Source organism: Ctenopharyngodon idella, chromosome 5 (assembly GCF_019924925.1).
Source record: "Ctenopharyngodon idella isolate HZGC_01 chromosome 5, HZGC01, whole genome shotgun sequence".
Classification (NCBI taxonomy): Eukaryota; Metazoa; Chordata; class Actinopteri; order Cypriniformes; family Xenocyprididae; genus Ctenopharyngodon; species Ctenopharyngodon idella.
Genome location: NC_067224.1, coordinates 13,889,989 through 13,911,612, shown reverse-complemented (window position 1 = coordinate 13,911,612; position 21,624 = coordinate 13,889,989). Strand labels below are relative to the sequence as shown.

Genomic DNA, 21,624 nt, shown 5'->3' with positions numbered 1-21,624 from the left:
AGTGCAAGACAAGGACTCCAAGATGGTGAGAAATAAGATTCTCTGGTCTGATGAGACCAAGATAGAACTTTTTGGCCTTAATTCTAAGCGGTATGTGTGGAGAAAACCAGGCACTGCTCATCACCTGTCCAATACAGTCCCAACAGTGAAGCATGGTGGTGGCAGCATCATGCTGTGGGGGGTGTTTTTCAGCTGCAGGGACAGGACGACTGGTTGCAATCGAGGGAAAGATGAATGCGGCCAAGTACAGGGATATCCTGGACGAAAACCTTCTCCAGAGTGCTCAGGACCTCAGACTGGGCCGAAGGTTTACCTTCCAACAAGACAATGACCCTAAGCACACAGCTAAAATAACAAAGGAGTGGCTTCACAACAACTCTGTAACTGTTCTTGAATGGCCCAGCCAGAGCCCTGACTTAAACCCAATTGAGCATCTCTGGAGAGACCTAAAAATGGCTGTTCACCAACGTTTACCATCCAACCTGACAGAACTGGAGAGGATCTGCAAGGAGGAATGGCAGAGGATCCCCAAATCCAGGTGTGAAAAACTTGTTGCATCTTTCCCAAAAAGACTCATGGCTGTATTAGATCAAAAGGGTGCTTCTACTAAATACTGAGCAAAGGGTCTGAATACTTAGGACCATGTGATATTTCAGTTTTTCTTTTTTAATAAATCTACAAAAATGTCAACAATTCTGTGTTTTTCTGTCAATATGGGGTGCTGTGAATACATTAATGAGGGGAAAAAAATGAACTTAAATGATTTTAGCAAATGGCTGCAATATAACAAAGAGTGAAAAATTTAAGGGGGTCTGAATACTTTCCGTACCCACTATATATATATATATATATATATATATATATATACTATATTGGCAAAAGTTTTGGGACGCCTGCCTTTACGTGCACATGAACTTTAATGACATCCCATTCTTAATCCGTTGGGTTTAATATGGAGTTGACCCACCCTTTGCAGCTATCAACAGCCTCAACTCTTCTGGGAAGGCTTTCCACAAGGTTAAGGAGTGTGTTTATGGGAATTCTTCTAGAAGTGCATTTGTGAGGTCAGGCACTGATGTTGGATGAGAAGGCCTGGCTCGCAGTCTCCGCTCTAATTCATCCAAAAGGTGTTTCATCAGGTTGAGGTCAGGACTCTGTGCAGGCCAGTCAAGTTCCTCCACACCAAATTCGTTCATCCTGTCATGATCACCAGTTTGGAGTGCCCTAGTTAGCCACTAGAGAGCACTCCACCCCGGACTATTGTATCACTCTTAGGACTCCATCTCCCATAACCCTTTGTTCCGGACTCATCATTGTTCATTGCACAAAGCTGTTATCACTCTTATTATTAGTGTCTGTCTATTTATACCTGGTTGTTTTCAGTCATCTTCATCGAGGTTTTGTGAATGTTACCTGCACATCTGAGCACTTTCTCTGGTTTGCTTTCTTGTTTCTTGTGGACTGTTTTTCATGGATTTTGACCCTTTGCCTGGCATTGTACTACTCTTTGGTTATCCCTAAATAAAAGCTGCAATTGGATCTTACTTTCAAGTCTCAGAGCACCGTGACAAAAAACCTTGATCATGTTTAGGTCCAGCAGCAGGAGAATCCGGCCATCTGCTGGTGCTCGGGAAGGTCAGGCCTGTCCTCGAGGTCTGAATACACTTGTTCAGTGGAGGTGCGGGCTTTCACCCAGAAGTTTTGGTCCAGGCCGGAGAGGTATAATTATCCTGATGCGGTCCTCAAGAACGTCTTCAACCATTGTTTGGATGAACCTCTGCTGCAGTGGGAGATGGAGCTGGTAAAGAACTTAAACTTCTGGAATTTCTCCAGTTACCTGTACCTCCGCAAGAACGGGATGGTTTGGATACCTCCAGTGACTGCTCCAGCCTGTGATTACGCTCCAGAGCCCGCTCCAACCCGTGTGTCCGCTCCAGAGTCCACTCTAACCAAATCTGCTTCTGTCCAAGACTCTACTTCAGAGCCCACTCTAGCCAATGAGTCCGCTTCAGAGCCTGCTCCAGCCTGTGAGTCTGCTCCAGCCAGTGAGTCCGTTCCAGCGCCTGCTCCAGTCAATAAGTCTGCTTCAGAGCTCGATCCAGCCCGTGAGACTACTCCAGAACCTGCTCTAGTCCATGAGTCTACTCCAGAGCCCTAAGCCGAGATAGTTGCCACGCCTGAGCCCTCAGTTGAGATGGTTGCCATGCCTGAGCCCTCAGCCAAAATAGTTGCCACACCTGAGCCTTCAGCCAAGATGGTTGCCACGCCTGAGCCTTCAGTCCCTGCGTTCCCTGTTTGTCTTGATACGACCAAGGAGGTCGTCCCTGAGTTCCTTGTCTGCCTTGATACGACCAAGGAGGTCGTCCCTGAGTTCCCTGTTTGCCTTGAGACGACCAAGGAGGTCGTCCCTGAGTTCCCTGTCTGCCCTGATACAACCACAGAGATCGTCCTTGAGTTCCCTATCTGCTCTGTTGCGACCAAGGAGGTCGACCCTGAGTTCTCTGTCAGCCCTAATACAACTACAGAGGCCGTCCCGAACAGTCCCCTGCCCCCTGTCCCCTGTCAGCCCTGATATGACCACGAGGGTGGTTCCTGAGTTTCCTGTCTGTCTCGACACAACCATAGAGGTCATTCCTGAACTGTTTGCCTGCCTCAATACGACCATGTCACTGGAGTTCACTCTGTTACGGCCCTAGTGGCCACCCCTAACTTCTCTGTGCCTTATGTTTCAGTTTTGCCTAGTCAGCTGTGTTGGCCTCTAGATCCACCTGATCCACCATGGTGGTCTTCAAGCATGTCTACACTGCAGTGGTGGTCGTCTGCTCCACCGTGGAGGTCTACAAGACCATCTGCACGACTGTGATGGTCATCTGCTCCACTGTGGGGATCTTCAAGCCCATCTGCACTGCTGTGGTGGTCGTCTGCACCACCGTGGAGGTCTATAAGTTTGTCTGCACGGCTGTGGTGGTCCTCTGCTCCACTGTGGGGATATTCAAGCCCGTCTGCACTGCTGTGGTGGTCGTCTGCGCCACCATGGGGATCAAGCTTGTCTGCACTGCTGTGGTGGTCGTCTGCGCCACCGTGGGGATCCTCAAGCCCGTCTGTACTGCTGTGGTGGTCATCTGCGCCACTGTGGGGATCTTCAAGCCTTTCTGCACTGCTGTTGTGCTCGTCTGCGCCACCGTGGGGATCCTCAAGTCCGTCTGTACTGCTGTGGTGGTCGTCTGCGCCACCGTGGGGATCTTCAAACCTGTCTGCACTGCTGTGGTGGTCATCTGCTTTGCCGTGGGGTCCTTCAAGCCCGTTTGCGCTGCTGTGGTGGCAGCCTTCCCCGCACTGGTCCTTCTCCAGTCCACCTCCCTCTTAGGACTCCATCTCCCATAACCCTTTGTTCCGGATCTTACTTTCAAGTCTTAGTGCACCGTGACACATTCATGTCTTTATGGACCTTGCTTTGTGCACAGTGGCACACTGGTGCGCAGTCATGTTGGAACAGGAAGGGGCCATCCCCAAACTGTTCCCACAAAGTTGGGAGCGTGAAATTGTCCAAAATGTCTTGGTATGCTGAAGCATTAAGAGTTCCTTTCACTGGAACTAAGGGGCCAAGCCCAACCCCTGAAAAACATCCCCACACCATAATTCCCCCTCCACCAAACTTTACACTTGGCACAATGCAGTCAGGCAAGTACCGTTCTCCTGGCAACTGCCAAACCCAGACTCGTCCATCGGATTGCCAGACAGAGAAGCATGATTCACTCCAAAGAACACGTCTCCACTGCTCTAGAGTCCAGTGGCGGCGTGTTTTACACCACTGTATCCGACGCTTTGCATTGCACTTGGTGATGTAAGGCTTGGATGCAGCTGCTCGGCCATGGAAACCTATTCCATGAAGCTCTCTACACACTGTTCTTGAGCTAATCTGAAGGCCACATGAAGTTTGGAGGTCTGTAGCTATTGACTCTGCAGAAAGTTGGTGACTTCTGCGCACTGTGCGCCTCAGCATGCGCTGACCCCGCTCTGTGATTTTACGTGGCCTACCACTTCGTGGCTGAGTTGCTGTTGTTCCCAATTGCTTTCACTTTGTTATGATACCACTAACAGTTGACCGTGGAATATTTAGTAGTGAGGAAATTTCACGAATGGATTTATTACACAGGTGGCAACCTATCACGGTACCACGCTTGAATTCAGTGAGCTCCTGAGAGCGACCCATTCTTTCACAAATGTTTGTAGAAGCAGTCTGCATGCCTAGGTGCTTGATTTTATACATTTTTGGCCATGGAAGTGATTGGAACACCTGAATTCAATGATTTGGAGGGGTGTCCCAATACTTTTGGCTATATATATATATATATATACACACACACACACACACACACATATATTGAATATATAACATTTTCTGTCATGACAACTCTCTGAGTGTCTGAGTACGAGACTTGCTACTGCCAATACATACTCAACATGCTGCTGTGAGCAAGTAAGACATGCTGCTGGTGCACAATATAGTTTACATGAATTACCTGTAGCAGATCTATAAAGGTAGAGCTGGGTAAGGTGGAGGGTATCTGAAAGTGCTCTGCACAATGCTACGCAAATGCTGACCAAGTATTTGAAGGTTGCGCACGTGAGCTCATTGGCTACTGACACAGCAGGAACCAAACAGCTGTGCCCTATAGAGAATGATGTGATTGCAAGCAGGTTGAGTTAAAGACCTATTAGCCTGTGCCATCTAGAGTTTCATGACAGAACTTTGTATTTAACTTCAGTCAATTGAACAAAATTACTTGAATAAAGATTCATTCATTTTGCTTAATAAGATTGAATGAGAAGGTCAATAGAATGATCTAATCTTGCCATCACTATAGTTCACCCTTGTTATTTTCCAGCTGTGACTGACCAAGCAGGGAACTTTTTCTTCAACGGTGCATATAAAGTGGACACCCCACAGAACTTCCATGCAGCAGGGACCATTTTCAAATACCGGCGGCCTACAGATGTGTATGAGACGGGGATCGAGTACATCGTGGCTAAAGGGCCCATCGATCAGCCCATCAATGTTCTGGTACTGTAGCCGTGGTCCTCCCTTCGCCGCCAAGGGCTCATGGGTAATCTCACTGGCTGGCTAACAATGGCTTCGACTTTGTGCAGGCCAAAGGTCTAATGGTTCACTCTGCATAAATGGTAATATTCTGATACATTGTCCCAGGAGGAATTACTATTTCACTTTAATATGGGTTTATGGGATGTTTGTGGGATGATGCAGTATTTCAAAAAGAGAAATTTTGTATTCAGAAATGTCTTTGGACATTATGGACATTTTTTTTTAACCGCAGTACCCTTTTATTGCCAAAGAGAGCATGATTCTGTGCAACAGAACAGCATTTAGTCCAGAATATTTATATATTGTTTCCTGAAAGTGTAAAATGGGATATTATCATAACATATTTGTATTAATCGTCTCTTATTTGTTGGACATGTCTGCTCTGTCTGTTCCCTTAAAGGTCTGGAACCAAAATGGCCAAAATCCTTACATTACCTATGAGTACACGGTGATGAGGGACTCTATGGCTTCTGTCTCCCAGCCCCCCATTTACACAGGCCCTCAAGGAGGATCCAGTCTGGTTTCCGTAGAAATTGGGAGTGTTTTACATCATAATGAGAGCGTGTATGATAAGGCAGTTCCTGAGATGGAGGGGAACCAGGTTCAGACCACTGGGCCCAGGGCTGTGGAAGGACAAAAGCCTGGCCAGGAAACCAATGAAGTGTACAAGACGGCTAACATTGATTGTGAACTGGATGCCAACCCACCAGTCCAGTATACAGGTAAATATAATAATTTACTCCGTATTTGCCTATACATTTCTTACCTTAATGAGGAATCAAATTTGAGATTGTATTAAATGTGTTTTATATATATTCTATTATATTGGGTTTTTATTTTGTAATTATTTTTTTATATTTATATATTTTAGAATATTTTATTATTTTATTATTTTACAGCATTTATTTAAAATAGCGATCTTTTTGTAGCATCATAAACGTTTTACTGTCACTTTTGATGATTTTAATGCATCCTTTTTTAGAAAAAGTGTTGTTTTTAAAAAAACTACTAAAACTTAATATGTGTCAAATGTCTTATTATTCAATTCATCAACTACATTCTCAAAATGTATTTACATAGAATATTTGATTTTGTATTTTACATGAATGATATTTTTTGTTTTTTAAATAAATCATTAAAATGTTATGGGGCAAGATGCCCGTGATTTTCAGTTTTGTGATATAAATAAATTAACAAATGTATACACTTATTTCCCTTTAAAAATATAATAAATTCCCTTTCGAGGGAACTCATGCTGCGTCAGAAGTACCAACGCTATGGGAACATAACTTGAAAACATTTTGCATCTTGAAGCACGTGTGAAATCAGTCCAATGGCATGGTGGGACGTCATCCCATAGCATGTGACGTCACAACCAGGAAGCTACAAAGCGCACATGGACCAAACAATGTCTGCTTTTGTGCCTTCAGCAAGTGCGCTGTGTGATCTTTATGTCTTATGCAGATGGCCACAGCACGCAGATGGATCTAGCAGAGGGATTAGAGATGGGCACTACCTTTTCTCTGCCCTCACCCACTAAATCTAGTGCCATCTCTCAGGTGTCGGAAGGACGCTCAGGGGTTTCTTCCTCCCCGAGTGAAGGCTCGGTGCTGCAGCTTTTAGGAGGTGGATGTGCTCATCATTGAGGCAGGAGAGTTTGAAGACTCGTCACCTCACTCTTCTGCATATGAGGAGCTGCTGGAGGTTGTCACTCATTGCTGTGGCAAAGTTAAAAATCAACTGGCTGGCCGAGAGGCAGGGCGCTCGTCCTCAAAGCAAACTTGATGAGAGCTTCCTGCCTAGCAAAGTGCAACCTCCACGTTGGGGCCTGCCCTTATTTCCTGATATCCACACTGAGGTGTCAAGATTGTGGAGGAAACCATTCTCTGCTCTTGTCTTCAGCCCCCATGTCTCCAACTATTCATCGATTATAAGGTTGAAAAAGTAGGTGTAGGGCGATGCCTAAGGTGGAGCAGATGCTTGCAAGCTATCTCTCCCCCAACACTGCATTGTCCCTCAAGGCCCCGACATTACCCACCAGGCCATACAGAACAAATTTGGCCTTGGTGGGTAAGGCATACATGGCAGCAAGTCAGGCGAGTGCATGTTTGCACACTGTGGCTATCTTGCAAGCATACCAGGTTGACCTGCTGAAAGACCAGGATGAAGGCAAGGGGGTGGGCCTGCAGGCAGTTGCATTTATCTCTCCGGCCTACTAAGGAGATGACGCCTGGATGCTCTGCTGTCTCCTCCTGGCCTCTTCGGCAATGCTGTCACCTCAGTTGTTGAGAGGATTCAGGAGGCGAGAAAGAAAGTGAGGGCATTACAGAGAACGGGGGTCGGGGCAACACTCTCAGCCGAGGCCTTCAAGGGGTAGGGTGGATTTGCGGACCGTCTTTATTTCCAAGAAGGCTAAGAGGTTCTGACGCCAGTGGTGTCCATCCTCTGAGGGCAGGCACCTCCGGGGGGAAATGGCTTACACCTCATCATATGGTGTCCTTTTCCCTTCCCTTCTGCTTCCCTGTTCTGTCAACACCGCCACTTCAGGTGCTTTGGAGCGCAGCAGTTTCCAACAAGATAATTTCTCAGTGTCCAGATGTTGCACCACTGAGAGACTCACTCCCTCCGGGCAGGGTGACTGAGAAGCCAGTTTTGTTGTTCCCTGCCAGTCATCCTCTTCAGGGTGCTGAGATGACTACTCAAAATATACTAGAGACCAGTTTTGAGAGGCTAGTTCCTTTAGTAGACTATCTGGCAGCGTGGAAACTTCTGCCAAATTTGTTTCAGTGGGTCTTGCAAACTATAGAAAAAGGCTAGTTTGGTTCTCGTCCGCCTCGATTCAACAGGATCTTGACCACAATGGTAGACCCCAAGCAGGCTCTGGTAATGGAACAAGAAGTCAAATCTCTTTTGGGGAAGAATGCCATAGAGAACTCCTCCCGAAAGAGAATCCACTTTCTACAGACATTATTTCATAGTTCCAAAAAAGGATGGGGGGGTTGTGTTCAATTCTAGATTTGCACTGAATCGTACTTTGAAAAAAGTTCAAGTTTAAAATGTTGAAACTACTCATGACTCAAATCAGATCTGAGAACTGGTTTGTTACGAATCACGATAGACCTCAAGGATACTTCCATGTATCCATCCTTCCACAGCACAGGAAGTTCCTCAGGTTTGCTTTTTTGCAAAGCTTACCAGTCTCAGATTCTTCCTTTTGGTCTAGCATATACACACCGCACTTTCACAAAGTGTGTGGATGCAGCTCTGGCTCTGGTGCAACTCGAGGGCATCCGCATACCCGATTATATTGACGATTGGTTGATTCTGGCTCAGTTAGAGCATATGGCAGTTTGGCATTGAGATGTCGTCTTCATCTATATGAAGGATTTGGGGGTTAAAGCTGAACACCAAGAAGAGTGTGCTTTCTCCATTACAGTGGACCACTTTTCTGGGTGTGGGATTGATGATGATGCAGGCACTTCTGTCTTCTGAGGGGGACCAACTTCTGAATGCTGGTCTCTCAACCGAAGTTGTTGAGACCATCCATAATTCTAGAGCTTCCTCCCCAAGGAAACTTTATGCCTTGAAGTGGAGATTTTTCACTTCATTGTGCAGGAATCGCCAGTCAGATCCAGTTAACTGCCCGATTGGTACAGCGATGGGCTATCCCCCTCCACTCTGAAGGTCTATGTGGCAGCCATAGCTGCTTACCATGCACCTTTGGATGGTGAGTCATTGGGGAGAAACCCACTGGTATATCATTTTCTTCATGGTGCTTTGGGGCTGAGGCCTGCAAGCCATGCAAAGGTTCCGGCTTGGGTTAAGGTCTTTCCATGGCACTCTTCCAGCCTATTGAGTCTGTCTTAGAAAAATATCTGACTCTAAAAACAGTCTTCCTTTTGGCTATCTCATCTCTTAAGAACATAGGAGATCTTCAGGCTCTGTCGGTCCCCCTTCATGTTTAGAGCTTGCTCCCAGCATGGTTAAAGCCTTTTTGCACCCTAGACCGGGTTACATGCCTAAGGTTCTAACCAATGTTGCACGATCTATAATCTTGCAAGCCTTTTCTCCTCCTCCATATCAGACGTCAGACCAGGAGAAGCTGAATCGGTTGTGTCCAGAGCACTGGGTGATTATGTCCACAGAGCTGCCCTGTGGAGGAAATCCAATCAGCTGTTTGTCTGTTTTAGTTTGCCCGCCAAAAAAAAAGGTTCTCCAGCAATAAGCATGTGGATATTCGAGGCTATCTCTCTTGCGTATGAGGCGTGCAGTCAGCCTTTACCTATGGCTGTCAATGCACACTCTTCTAGGTGTATGGTGGCCTCTAAAGCTCTATGGTCTGAAGTTTCACTACAATATGTATGTGATGTGGTGGGCTGGTCCTCTACGATTTTACAACCTGGGGCAAGTATTTCAAAAAGTTTTAAGTCCCCCTGAAATCAAAATTTAAGTTTTTTAGCTTTTAGTATGAATATGTTAGCCTTAAGGTTATGAATAAGCTGGTATGCTACAAAATAATGACAAAATTCACATTTAGGAGATATAAGAATTCAAAACTCACAGTCTCTCACTTCCACTAAAATGGATCATGGATTTTCATGACATTACTGTGGACTTCAGCTTCTCATCAAATCTTCTGTCCAATTAAATGCTCTCTAGAATCTGAAGTCCTGCCCCCTCCTACACTATAAGCAGATGCTGAAGCTGTGGCTGAAATCGGTCATTTGTTCACACATTTACTAGTTGCTATATGGTGAATGGCACATAGTGCACTATATAGAGGATAGGGAACGATTCAGACAGTGTAAATATGCTTTCCATTGATGCGAATGAAGTCCGTTTTCGCGTTAGTGTCACGTGAACCGCTGCAGCGCGAGCACTGTCTGCTCTGGTCCAGAGACAGAGCGGATCATATGCACAGACCACAAAACGTATCGGACCCATTTGAATTCTGCACAGAATGCTATATTTTAAAATGATATAGATGAGATTAGGAGGAGAAACGGTTAGAGTTTAGAAGGAAACTAAAGCATTACCGACTCTGGCCGAGCTGATAAATGAAACGCTATTGGCTATTTTTTTAAAAGGGGCAGAGCTGTTCTATATGCTCCGCCCCGTCCTCCGCCCCGTCTTCCTGTTTCAGTTGAAATTACGTCAACACAATGAATAATGTGTTCCAAAGCACTTCAGTGGGCCTTTAATCTGGATCAGAATTACAAACAGAGATAAAAAACAAATCTCTTTTTTACTTTACAATAGGTTACCGAAAGGCTAAATATGTAGCCAAATTCCTACTTCTAATTTATTACTTTAACAGTTAAACTAATCAAAAGTAAAATAAACATATTTTTGTACATATACACCCTTCTGATGGTTCAGTATAATCCAGATTTTCTGGGTCAAAGGCATCCCAATCTTACTAAAAAGTTTTGAACAACACAAACTGATGATTTTATCAGATCAAAACCAAGACTGGATTTTCTGATTTCAGAATCCTTTCTTCCTTTCTTCCGATTTTCAAGTTTTGATCCAATCCGATAGCCAAAATCTAATCTAATCTTTTGAACAACTGGGCCCTGGATTTGGATTCCACACCCCAGGCGCTCATGTCTCATGTCCAAAGTGTTGGCAGGATTCACACTAGACAGGCTCTTGTCAGTACAGCGGAGTGGGTAATCTTGTTCCCATAGTGTTGCTATTTCCAACACAGCGTAAGTTCCCTCAAAAGGGAACATTTCCGGTTAAGACTGTATACATGGTTCCCTGAGAAGGGAACAAGACGCTGTGTTGCCCTGCCATACTTCCTGCATGCCCGTGATCGACTTGCTTCGGCCAATCAGAAGCTGACATTGTTTGGTCCGGGTGCGTTTAATAGCTTCCTAGTCATGACGTCATGCACTGTCTCGCCATGAAATTGGACTGATTTCACACATGCAGTCATAAGATGAGACAATATGTATCATCATCCTGAGCTCATCTCTAAATACATTAAATACTCTAAATAAGTACAATTTAGCAGTAAATGCATGTTTCCTGAGGGGGCATCTTCACCCGTCACACCCTATTGCATTTATTTATACCTGTTGCACAAATTAAATAATGGACCCCAAATAAAGATTACTGTGATGTTTTTATTAAAAAAAAGTATCTTTAAAATGACCCATCAGCCTCACCTCTTGAGATTCATGCACAGGAGTGATGCTTTCACTATGTCTGGAGGATGGACTAGACAGAAAGGGTACATGGTTCACTGGGCAATCATCAGTGAGTTAAAAGGCCTCTTTCTGTCGGCCCTATGGTGTCCTTTATAATGCATAACATGCAACAAAGATTAGCTAGAGAGGATGAAAAATTCAGAGAGACCTGACATTTCCCTTTGCTAAAATGAGAATTATAGACATTTGTGTTTGCTGTTGGTTTGACATTGATAATTATAAATGAGGTTGGGTGTCCTGATGAAGGTTGTGCCTTGCATTATAGTCTTTGATACCACACTACTCTTTGAATTTCCTTTCTATATAGAGCATTCACAACTAAAACTTGGCAACTGGCAATGATCCTCTCAAATTAGTTGTTTTTGAATGCAGTAATAAATGCAGTGATCCGTTTAAAACCCAGACTTGTGTTTTGGGTTGGCACTGACCAAGATTTTTAGATCTATTTTTTTAGTTGTTCCTTAACAGGTTGAGCCTTCAAGCTAAATTAATTCAGCCTTCAATTAAAATGAAGCCCTCCTTTCCTTAATGAATCAGTCTTTCTTCTTGTTTTAAAAGAGTGGAACTGTAGCTGGCCCAGTGAAGTAGGAGCCCCTGGTGTTGCACCAGTCAGCAGACCTGCAGAGGACATGACAAACTCTGAAAATCTCATCTGGAGAGTGTTGCTGGGAGAACGAGTTGGCTCAGACGGTGTTCTTGCAAACATCTCAACCAATCAGCTTCTTACTCATAGAGATGGCTTGTCCTCTGAAGCAGGCCCACTGGAGTTAGACTACAGCAGTCTTGAGAATGCGGGTCTTAATGGCTCACTGCTTGAGTTCACCCTCGGGCACCGACGAAATGACACGGGGGACTTCCTGCTCCCAAACAGAACTCTTACTACCATTTTACGCAATCGCAGCAATCGCACCAGGTAAATATGATTATGCATACTATGGTTCAAAGCTTTGGGGCTGCTAAGCATAAGTGTCTTATGCTTATCAAGACAGCATTTATTTGGTGAATAATACAGCAAACACAGTATTTTTGTGAAATATTTTACCCTTTAAAATAATTGTTTTCTATTTTTAATACACACCGTGTGCAGAATTATTAGGCAAGTTGATTTTCTGATCATATTTTTTTTCCAAGCACATTTTACCAATTCCAAACCACATCAATCTTAATAACTATTAATTTTGTATTTAATCATTTATAAGTGATATATAATTGTTCATGAAGGCTGGAAGTGAAAAACGCCTTATATTCAGGTGTGCATAATTATTAGGCAGGTTTTTTTTTTTTTAAAGATAAAATGAGCCAAAAAAGAGATTTAACTCAGACTGAAAAGTCAAAAATTATTAAATGCCCACGAGAAGGATGCAGTACTAATGCAATACTAGAAATTGCAGTTAAGGCATGACCATTGGACAGTGAAATGCTCATTGGGTCAGCAGGGTCAGACAAAAACAGGTGGAGAAGAAAAGACACATGTTAACTGCAAAATAATTAAGAATTAAGGTGAAGAATTAAGTGTGAAACCATTAGGAACCCTTTTAGTCTCCAGCACCTCCATTTTCCAGAACTGCAGAAGTGAGTCTCCAGAAGTGTAAGGTGTCAGGATCTCAGAGACTTAGGTTAGGTAAACAATACTAAAAAATGATTCCCACTTAATAAGAATCACAAGCTGAAGTGTAGTAAAATACATTAATACTGGTTTTGGCTTTATAGACAGACAGATTAAGAGTGACTCTTGAAGGACCAGCACCACATCCTCTTGTACAACTGTTCGAAGAATTTATCTTCCAGAATCTGGCAGCAAGTTTTGGGAGTTCTTTTTTAATCCATCTCCTATCCTGAAAAGTCCATCTTGCAGAGATGGACTAAAAATGATCTTCCAAAACTTGCTGAGAGTCACTCTCAATCTGTCTATAAAGCCTATAAAAACCAGTATTCATGTATTTTACTTCACTTCATTATGTGATTCTTATTAAGTGGGGGTCATTTTTTAGTATTCTTTACCTAACCTAAGTCTCTGAGATCCTGACACCTTGCACTTCTGGAGACTCCAGGTATAGGTTGCAGTTCTGGAAAATGGTGGTGCTGGAGACTAAAGGGTTTCTGATGGTTTCACACTTAATTCTTCGCCTTAATTCTTAATTATTTTGTGGCTAACGTGTCTTTTCTTCTCCACCTGTTTTTGTCTGACCCTGCTGACTCAATGAGCATTTCACTGTCCAATGGTCATCCCTTAACTTTGCAATTTCTAGTATTGCATTAGTGTTCTCGTGGGCATTTAATAATTTTTGACTTTTCAGTCTGAGTTGAATCTCTTTTTTGGCTCATTTTATCTGTGAAAGAAAACGTACCTAATAATTATGCACACCTGAATATAAGGTGTTTTTCACTCCCAGCCTTCATGATCAATTATATATCACTTATAAATGATTAAATACAAATTTAATAGTAGTTATTAAGATTGATGTTGTTTGGAATTGGTAAAATGTGCTTGGAAAAAAAATATGATCAGAAAATAATTCTGCACACGGTGTATTTTAAAATGTAATTTGTTCCTGTCATGGCAAAGCTGAATTTCCAGCAGCCATTATTCCTGTCTTCAGTGTCACATGATCCTCCAGTAATCATTCTAATATGCTGATTTTGTTTTTAAGAAATATTTCTTATTATTATCAAAACTGAAAACATTTATGTTGCTTAATATTTTTCTGGAAACTGTGGTATATTTTTCATATTATAAAGTTTAGAAACAGCATTTTTTTTTAAAAATAGAAATCTTTTGTACATTATAAATGTTTTTACCTTGATATTAATTATTTGGTATTAATTTATTTCAAATAATAATGAAAAATCCTACAGATGCCAAACATTTGAACAGTAGTGTATTTTATAATAATTCTTTTTATAGAATATTTTAATAATTCTAATAATTATTATAAAATTTATTTATTTATTTTAATAGCCAATAGTCTTTAGTTACATAACAGACATGAAAGATGATTTACTACTTACTAGTCAGTTGTGTTAATGGGAGGGGCATTATCAATTTAATCAGCTCAATAGCTGGTCAAGCATGATGCTAGCAATCTCAAGATCATGCCAAGGTCTTCCATACAATGAAGCAGCGGGTATCTTTATCAGTTGGCTCTTTTGGCAATTTCAAATGTAAGGTCCTAGGCTTGTGTGGGACAGCCCTGCTCATGGGTGAATGGAATGTGCTGCAGACTCAAGCTCTGGCTTGGTTTTTTGTTAACGTTCTTGGAGACATTCATAGAGTGCCGAGGGGAGACGGCCAAGCAGAGGCTGGCGGGATTGCATTCCATCATATTTATAATTCATGCTGGGTTCCCTCCGCTGTGTCCAAACACTGCTTTACCAGCCCCTCTGCCAGAGATCATAAAGAACATCTCATGAAATGCCCTTACTCGTATCTGAAGGAGAAGAGAAAGATTCCAGGTGGGGAGAAGAAAAGAAGGCTGAATGTAAGGATGATGGACTTTCTGAGAAACATAATTCAAGATGTTTTGTTATTTGTGGAAAAAAGTGCCATAGATCACTCGGGTACAGACTACGCTTGTCGCATCAGATAAATCCCAGGAATTTATCACGAGGAACAAATTTTATTGGCTCCTGTCTAGTTGAGGGAATGCACTGTTTTCCAGCCTTGACATTAAGGTAATGAGTGTGACCAGGAATGGTAAAAATGTTAGTGGTTTTATGACTGGAGTGTCAGTTGGTGTCTCGGCATCAACAAACGTGAATGCTCTGCCTAATATGCAGTGCAGGTGGCTGAACCGTGGCCTAGTCTGAGATGCTGTTTTCTTTATCACAGAAACAACCAAAGGCTCCTTCAGAAGAACAAACTGAGCGCTGCTGACATGTACCGGTGGAAGTTGTCCTCACAGGAGCCTTGCAGTATGACATGCTCAATAGGTAATCAAGGCATTATAACTTAGTCCCGGTGGCCACAAGTATCCACACATAAGCATTCCTGATGATCCTGATGTTTGTTTATGTTCGGAGGTTTGTTTTATACAATGCTCTTTCTCAAATAGGTGTGTCGAAATCACTTGCCATGTGTGTGCGGTATGATGGCATTGAGGTGGATGATGTTTATTGTGATGCTTTGACTCGACCAGAGCCAGTTCATGATTTCTGCATTGGCAGAGAATGCCAGCCCAGGTGCGCATGCTGCAATTGTCACAGAAATGCAGGGGGAACGTACGGAGCACCGCACATGACATGCATCAAAAACAATACATTTTGTTACTAATTAAAGGGATAGTTCAACCAAAAATGAAAATTCTGTCATCATTCATTCACCCTTATGTCATTCCAAATCCATAAGACGTTGGTAAATCTACGAAACACAAATTAAGATTTAATGAAACCTGAGAGGTCTCTGTCCATTGAAAGTCCAGGTAACGAAAAAGGTCATAAAGGCATCATAAAATTAATCCGTATGAAACAAGCTGTTTAATTCAAAGTTTTGTGAAGAGATTCAATCACTTTCTATGATGAACAGATTTAATTTAGTCTTTAATTTACATCTAAGTAATGATTGACACATACATAGAGCACATCACATATGGTAAACACGGAAGCTCAAACGTGCATGTGTGATGCCCAAGAATCAATGAGATTTGTTCCAGAGTGACACACACGTGATACACACACGTTTGCCATATGTGATGCACTCTATGTATGTATTTTTACATGTAATGGATTATATGTATGGATTTATTTTATGGTGCCTTTATTAGCTTTATGGATCTTGTAAGTTTTGGTTACCCAGACTTTCAAAGAAGGGACAGAAACCTCTCAGGTTTCATTAAAAAATATCTTAATTTGTGTTTCACAGATTAACCAAAGTCTTATGGGTTTGGAACAACATGAAGGTGTGTGAAGGATGACAGAATTAAGAATTAAGAAAGCCATATACACCTAGGATGGCTTGAGGGTGAATAAAGCTTGGGGTAATTTTCATTTGAAAGTCAACTAATCCTTTAATTTGTGTTCACAATATCTTGTCTTTTTTTTCCCCTCACTTCATGTGCAATGTAGCAAAGACAAGAAAAGGAAAAAAAAAACAAAAAAATGAAAAAAATGAAAAATTCCCAAAAATGAAAATTCTGTCATCATTTACTCACCCTTATGTCATACTAATTGCAATTTTATTATGTCTCATAAAAAGTGTTACTTGACACAAAACTCTTACTGTGCGTTTTATGTCTAGATGGGAGGCAAGCAGCTGGAGTGAGTGTTCTCGGACCTGTGGAGAAGGTTTCCAGTTTCGCCTTGTGCGTTGCTGGAAGATGCTGGCTCCCGGCCTAGACAGCTCAGTGTACAGTGACCTCTGTACAGAGGCACAGCTAGAGCGCCCCCCAGAGCGCCGGTCCTGTAAAAGCCCTACTTGTGGCCCTCAGTGGGAAGTAGCTGAGTGGTCTGAGGTAGGTTAAGAGCTCTTTTACTTAATCCTCCATTATAACCTCCATACACTGTAAATAAATGAATAAGTAAATAAATTATTCAGTATTTTTGTCTTGGCCAGTAAAAATTTCTAAAAATCATTTAAACAAGATCAATTTATATGAATAGCAAACTGAAAACTGAAATGTTTGGACAATGTCAATGTTATCAAACTAGAATACCAAAGAGAGCCTTGTTTTGTTTGTTTTGCAGTGCCCAGCTAAATGCGGTCGCAAGAGTCTGGTTACTCGAGAGGTCAGATGCTCGGATGAGATTCATGCATGTGATGAGACAACTCGCCCAGCATCTACCAAAAACTGCACTGGCCCTCCCTGTGAGCGCCAGTGGACAGTGTCTGAGTGGGGACCGGTGAGACACTGTCAAGAGTTGAAATGCACACACATTATGTTTGACAGTTTAAAAAATGATTTAAAACTGTGTTTTAATCAAGCACATTAATGAAACAGATTGTGATGCCACGTTTCCACCATTATTAACATTGTAAATCTAGCAAAGTTTTTTATATATTCATTTTTTAAAATTATGTACATTTATAACACTGTACTTTGTGTTTTATTACCTTGGCATCAAACTACTGTTGTGTTTCTAATACAGTGACAGCAAATTTGACATCTTTCCTTCTTCTGACCACCTCTCAATATTTTTTTCCTATTTTGGAAGGTCATAGAAATGCTATTGTGGAATTTTTATTTTGCTATTGAGACAAATGATAATGCAAAAATTAGATTTGTTGTAGTTTCTGTTCCCCGTTATAGAATTTACCCAACTATGATGAAATGTGAAATATGAAAAGGGTCCATAAAGTAACAAGGGGCATTCAAACTGACATTGATTTGAAGCAGTACAGTGACAAGAACTCATTCATTTTCTAGAGAGTTGGCGATTTGAGGTGATGAGCGACAGCAACTGCTGGCGATATGAGAAAGTTGAGCAGAGTTTAACTTTATGCTAATTAACAGTGATGCGAGTGGAGCTTACACCATCCAAATCATGAATCTCATTGGTCCAAAATCCTTCTCAACATAACTTAAAGGGATAGTTCAAATTTTGTCATCATTTACAAACCTTCATGTCATTTCAAACCCATTTTTATTTCTTCTGCGGAACTCCAAAGGAAGATAATTTGAAGAATTTTGGAAAGCAATCAACATTGAAGCCAATTGTACTTCCATCGTATGGGGAAAAAAAAAAAAGAAAAGAAAAGAAAAAAAAAGAAGATATTTTTCTCCAAATAATAAAATGATTAGAATGACATGAGGGTGAGTAAATGATGACAGAAATTTTATTTTTGTGTGAACTATCCCTTTAAATGTGATTTGATTGGATGCGATTGCAAGACATTTAATGTTTCAAATTTTAAAAATGTTCATATTTCATTTTTACTCAGTGTTCAGGCATCTGTGGGCATGGAAAAACGGTGCGGCATGTGTACTGCAAAACACCAGAGGGACGAGTGGTACCTGAGTCTCAATGCTCACCTGAAAACAAACCTTTGGCCATTCACCCCTGTGGAGACAATGAATGCCCTCAACATTGGCTGGCTCAAGACTGGGAGAGGGTGAGGATTTATGCTTTTGCTGTGGAAAAAAATTATGTTTTAATATTTCTCCGGTAATCATTGTCTTCTTGCTTCCAGTGCAACACAACATGCGGGCGTGGTATGAAGAGAAGGACAGTGCTGTGTGTTGGAATCACAGGTGGAAAGGTCCAGATCCATGATGATGAGGAGTGTGACAGCAGTAAGCAACCAGTAGATGAGGACACCTGCTTTGAAAGGCCTTGCTTCAAGTGGTACACAACACCATGGTCTGAGGTGAAACAATTAAAAGTGTATTCAATTTATGATGGCAGATTGAAACACTAGCAAATACAACTAGTATCAGATTGCTAGAAAATAGAACAGCTGGCCATGTAGGCATTTACAGTAAGCTAAGTGAGTTACCTTTCAAGGGAACTCAACGCTGCATCACAATGCTGACGGTATGGGAACGCTTCTGCGTGACTGCGTCTGAAGTACGTGTAAATTGTGAAATCCCTCCAATCTCATTGGCGAAACGTTGTCAGCTTCTGTGCTTTCAGTAATCTCTCCGTGTCATGAGATTGGAGTGATTCCACATGGGCTTCAGGTGCAATCACGCAGAAGCATTCCCATAGCATCAACATTCTGACACAGCGTTCTGACACAAGACGTTTACTAGGTTTTAAGATAGCGACTTTCTCTTCAAGTCTCTCTTCTCCAGTGAATGCTCCCAAGTTTGAGTGTAATTCCCTGTTCTTTTCTCTTGCTTGTACTCAACTGTTTCTCAGTGCACCAAGACTTGCGGTGTTGGTGTGCGAATGAGAGATGTTAAGTGTTACCAGGGAAGAGAGCTTGTTCGTGGATGTGACCCTTTGACCAAACCTGTTAACAAACAGACCTGTGCACTCCAGCCCTGCCCCACCGAACCTCCAGGTATGCCTTAACGAAACAGTTCATGCTAAATTTCTCATTGTTCATTGTTAATCTTGATACTGTTATTTTTCCAGTTAAATATTTATCTATATTGAATATGGGGTCAAAAGTGACAATTATAATGTAACAAAAGATTTCTATTTCAAATAAATTCTTTCTATTTAAATGCATCACAGTGTCCACAAAAATATTAAGCAGCATGACTGTTTACAACTTTGATAATAAATGTTTCTTGAGCTCAAAATCAGCATATTAGAATGATTACTGGAGGATCATGTGACACTGAAGACTGGAGTAATGATGCTGAAAATTCAGCTTTGCCATCACAGGAATAAATTACATTTTAAAATATATTAAAATAGAATATAAATATATTACATTTTAATATATACTTTGTAAGGCCCGCCCAGTCAGCCCAACAATGGTTTCCAATAGAGCGGGTGAAGGTTTTCTGCGTGTTCTGTCTTTTTCAGTGTGGCAAAGTAGTTTAATTTCAATTTGCTTTTATCTGACTCCATTTTATCACGACCTCGAATTTAGTTGATTAGTTTAGCTACACATTTGATTATTCTATTTAAATCTTAAATGGAAGACACTTAGCATTACGGGTTGATCTGACTACAAATCGTGCCCAGAGCCCTTTGCAGCATTTCCTTAAATACCAGATCAAAACAGAAACCTCCCCCAAAGGAGACATGAGTTAACAATGGGAATTTGCATTAATCAAGACCCCAGATCTGGGTAGTTTACACCTGAGGACAGAAGACAATTCGCATGAAAGACCCTGTGAAGAGAGCACACCCACCAGAGTAAGCAAAGTATCTCTAAACTCTAACCTAAGTTAGTTAGTTAGTTAGTAAACCTAAGTTTTTAAGAGTTTAGAGACAGTGAGGGGTGATCTCAATGTGATTACGTTTCAGATGGGAATGCTAAATTTGCAAGAGAGAGTTCAAATGTTGATTTCCAGAAAAGTCTCTGCTTTCTCACAGACACAGAGTAGTCCTTCTCTAAGCCAGACGACTCGGCATCTTCCAGTTTTTCCAGTCTTACAATATTAAAATAGAATATATAGTTAAATATATATAAAATATATAATTGGTGTAATATGTCATCAATGTGCCGTTTTTGCAATTGATTATATTTATAATGTTATGCAGGTTTGGAATGACATGAAGGTGATAAATGATGACAGAACTAATCCTTAAATATGCACTTAAATAATAGCCAAAACATTTTAATAGCCAAAAATGTGCTATAGGTCCAAAGAAATCATAAATAACATGCATTGTAACTGCTTTATTGCTTCTCCAGATGAAAACTGCCAGGATCGTCCCACCACCAACTGCTCGCTGGCTCTGAAGGTGAATTTGTGCAGTCACTGGTATTACAGCAAGGCCTGTTGCCATTCTTGCCGTAATCTTCGAGCTTCCTAGCTACTCTCCAGCGCTCAGGTTTTTATCTGTTCATGTCATCTGCATTGTGCTTTTTTGAGGATTGCAGCAAGGGAACTTAGAATCAGTATTTGGTTATAGCTTAATCTAGCTCCATAAAAACTTCATTACTGCCAGTATTACAAAATGATACCTACTTAATGACAATGTCCTGTGTTTGTGGGATACAGTAAGGAAATATTAAATTATTTGATTAATGCTCAGAGGATTATATTGCATGTCATAAAAGTATTTATTATTCGTCAGGTTTTATTGGACATTTATTTTCTGGCAGTGGCAGAGGTCGATACTGAATGTTACCTCTGGCTGAAGATGGCTGATTTAGTACTGTACATCCAAACACAGGCTGACCCTCAAGCCACTGCTGGCTCCTACGCTCTACTGTCTACTTTTATCCAGTTTAACTATTGCTAGACCTAGGCTTATGTTAATTTATTGGTTACAGCAGTAGTTTTATTGGGTTCTCTCATATGTATGTATCCGATTAATTCATTTTTGTATCATTTGATTTGAATTGACAATGGATTTAACAGAACTTGACATAGCCAAGTCATTTTATCCTTGTCATTGAGTGAGTCCTGACACTTGAACGTGCTATAGTTGAAAATGTATCTGATTCATATATTGTTTCATTAAGACACAATAAACCTCATATATTGTATACTACCTTACCTCAAGTACAAAAGACAATCAAATGTTAGTCATTTGACTTTCTTATAGAAAAGCAGTTGTGTACCTCTCCGAATATTAAATAATAAATATTATACTCCAAGGAAATGCTGTTTTTTTGTTATTTTTAATGTAGGTTTTAAAATAATAGAATTATTTATAGAATAATCTATTGTTTCTGTTTTAATTTTAGGTAAATCTTATGTAATTTTGTTGTGTTTTTTGTCATTTTTTCTTTTAAAATAC

The 21,624-nt window shown here is 41.3% G+C and overlaps 1 protein-coding gene across 2 annotated transcripts in view; it reads left to right on the top strand.

Annotated features, from left to right (window-relative positions):
* Positions 1–21,474, top strand: part of adamtsl2 (ADAMTS-like 2) — a 29,217-nt gene extending 7,743 nt beyond the window's left edge. The window contains exons 9-20 of one of the 2 annotated variants that reach the window (XM_051895760.1): positions 4,890–5,065; positions 5,505–5,826; positions 11,878–12,232; positions 15,149–15,249; positions 15,372–15,498; positions 16,553–16,766; positions 16,999–17,154; positions 18,194–18,364; positions 18,443–18,619; positions 19,114–19,258; positions 20,570–20,709; positions 20,956–21,474. In XM_051895760.1, the coding sequence (XP_051751720.1) occupies positions 4,890–5,065; positions 5,505–5,826; positions 11,878–12,232; positions 15,149–15,249; positions 15,372–15,498; positions 16,553–16,766; positions 16,999–17,154; positions 18,194–18,364; positions 18,443–18,619; positions 19,114–19,258; positions 20,570–20,691 (2,066 nt within the window). In that variant the 3' untranslated portion in view covers positions 20,692–20,709; positions 20,956–21,474. Of the gene's footprint in view, positions 1–4,889; positions 5,066–5,504; positions 5,827–11,877; positions 12,233–15,148; positions 15,250–15,371; positions 15,499–16,552; positions 16,767–16,998; positions 17,155–18,193; positions 18,365–18,442; positions 18,620–19,113; positions 19,259–20,569 lie in introns of both variants that reach the window. The other variant, XM_051895759.1, reaches the window with a different exon arrangement.
* Positions 21,475–21,624: the final 150 nt, after the last annotated feature.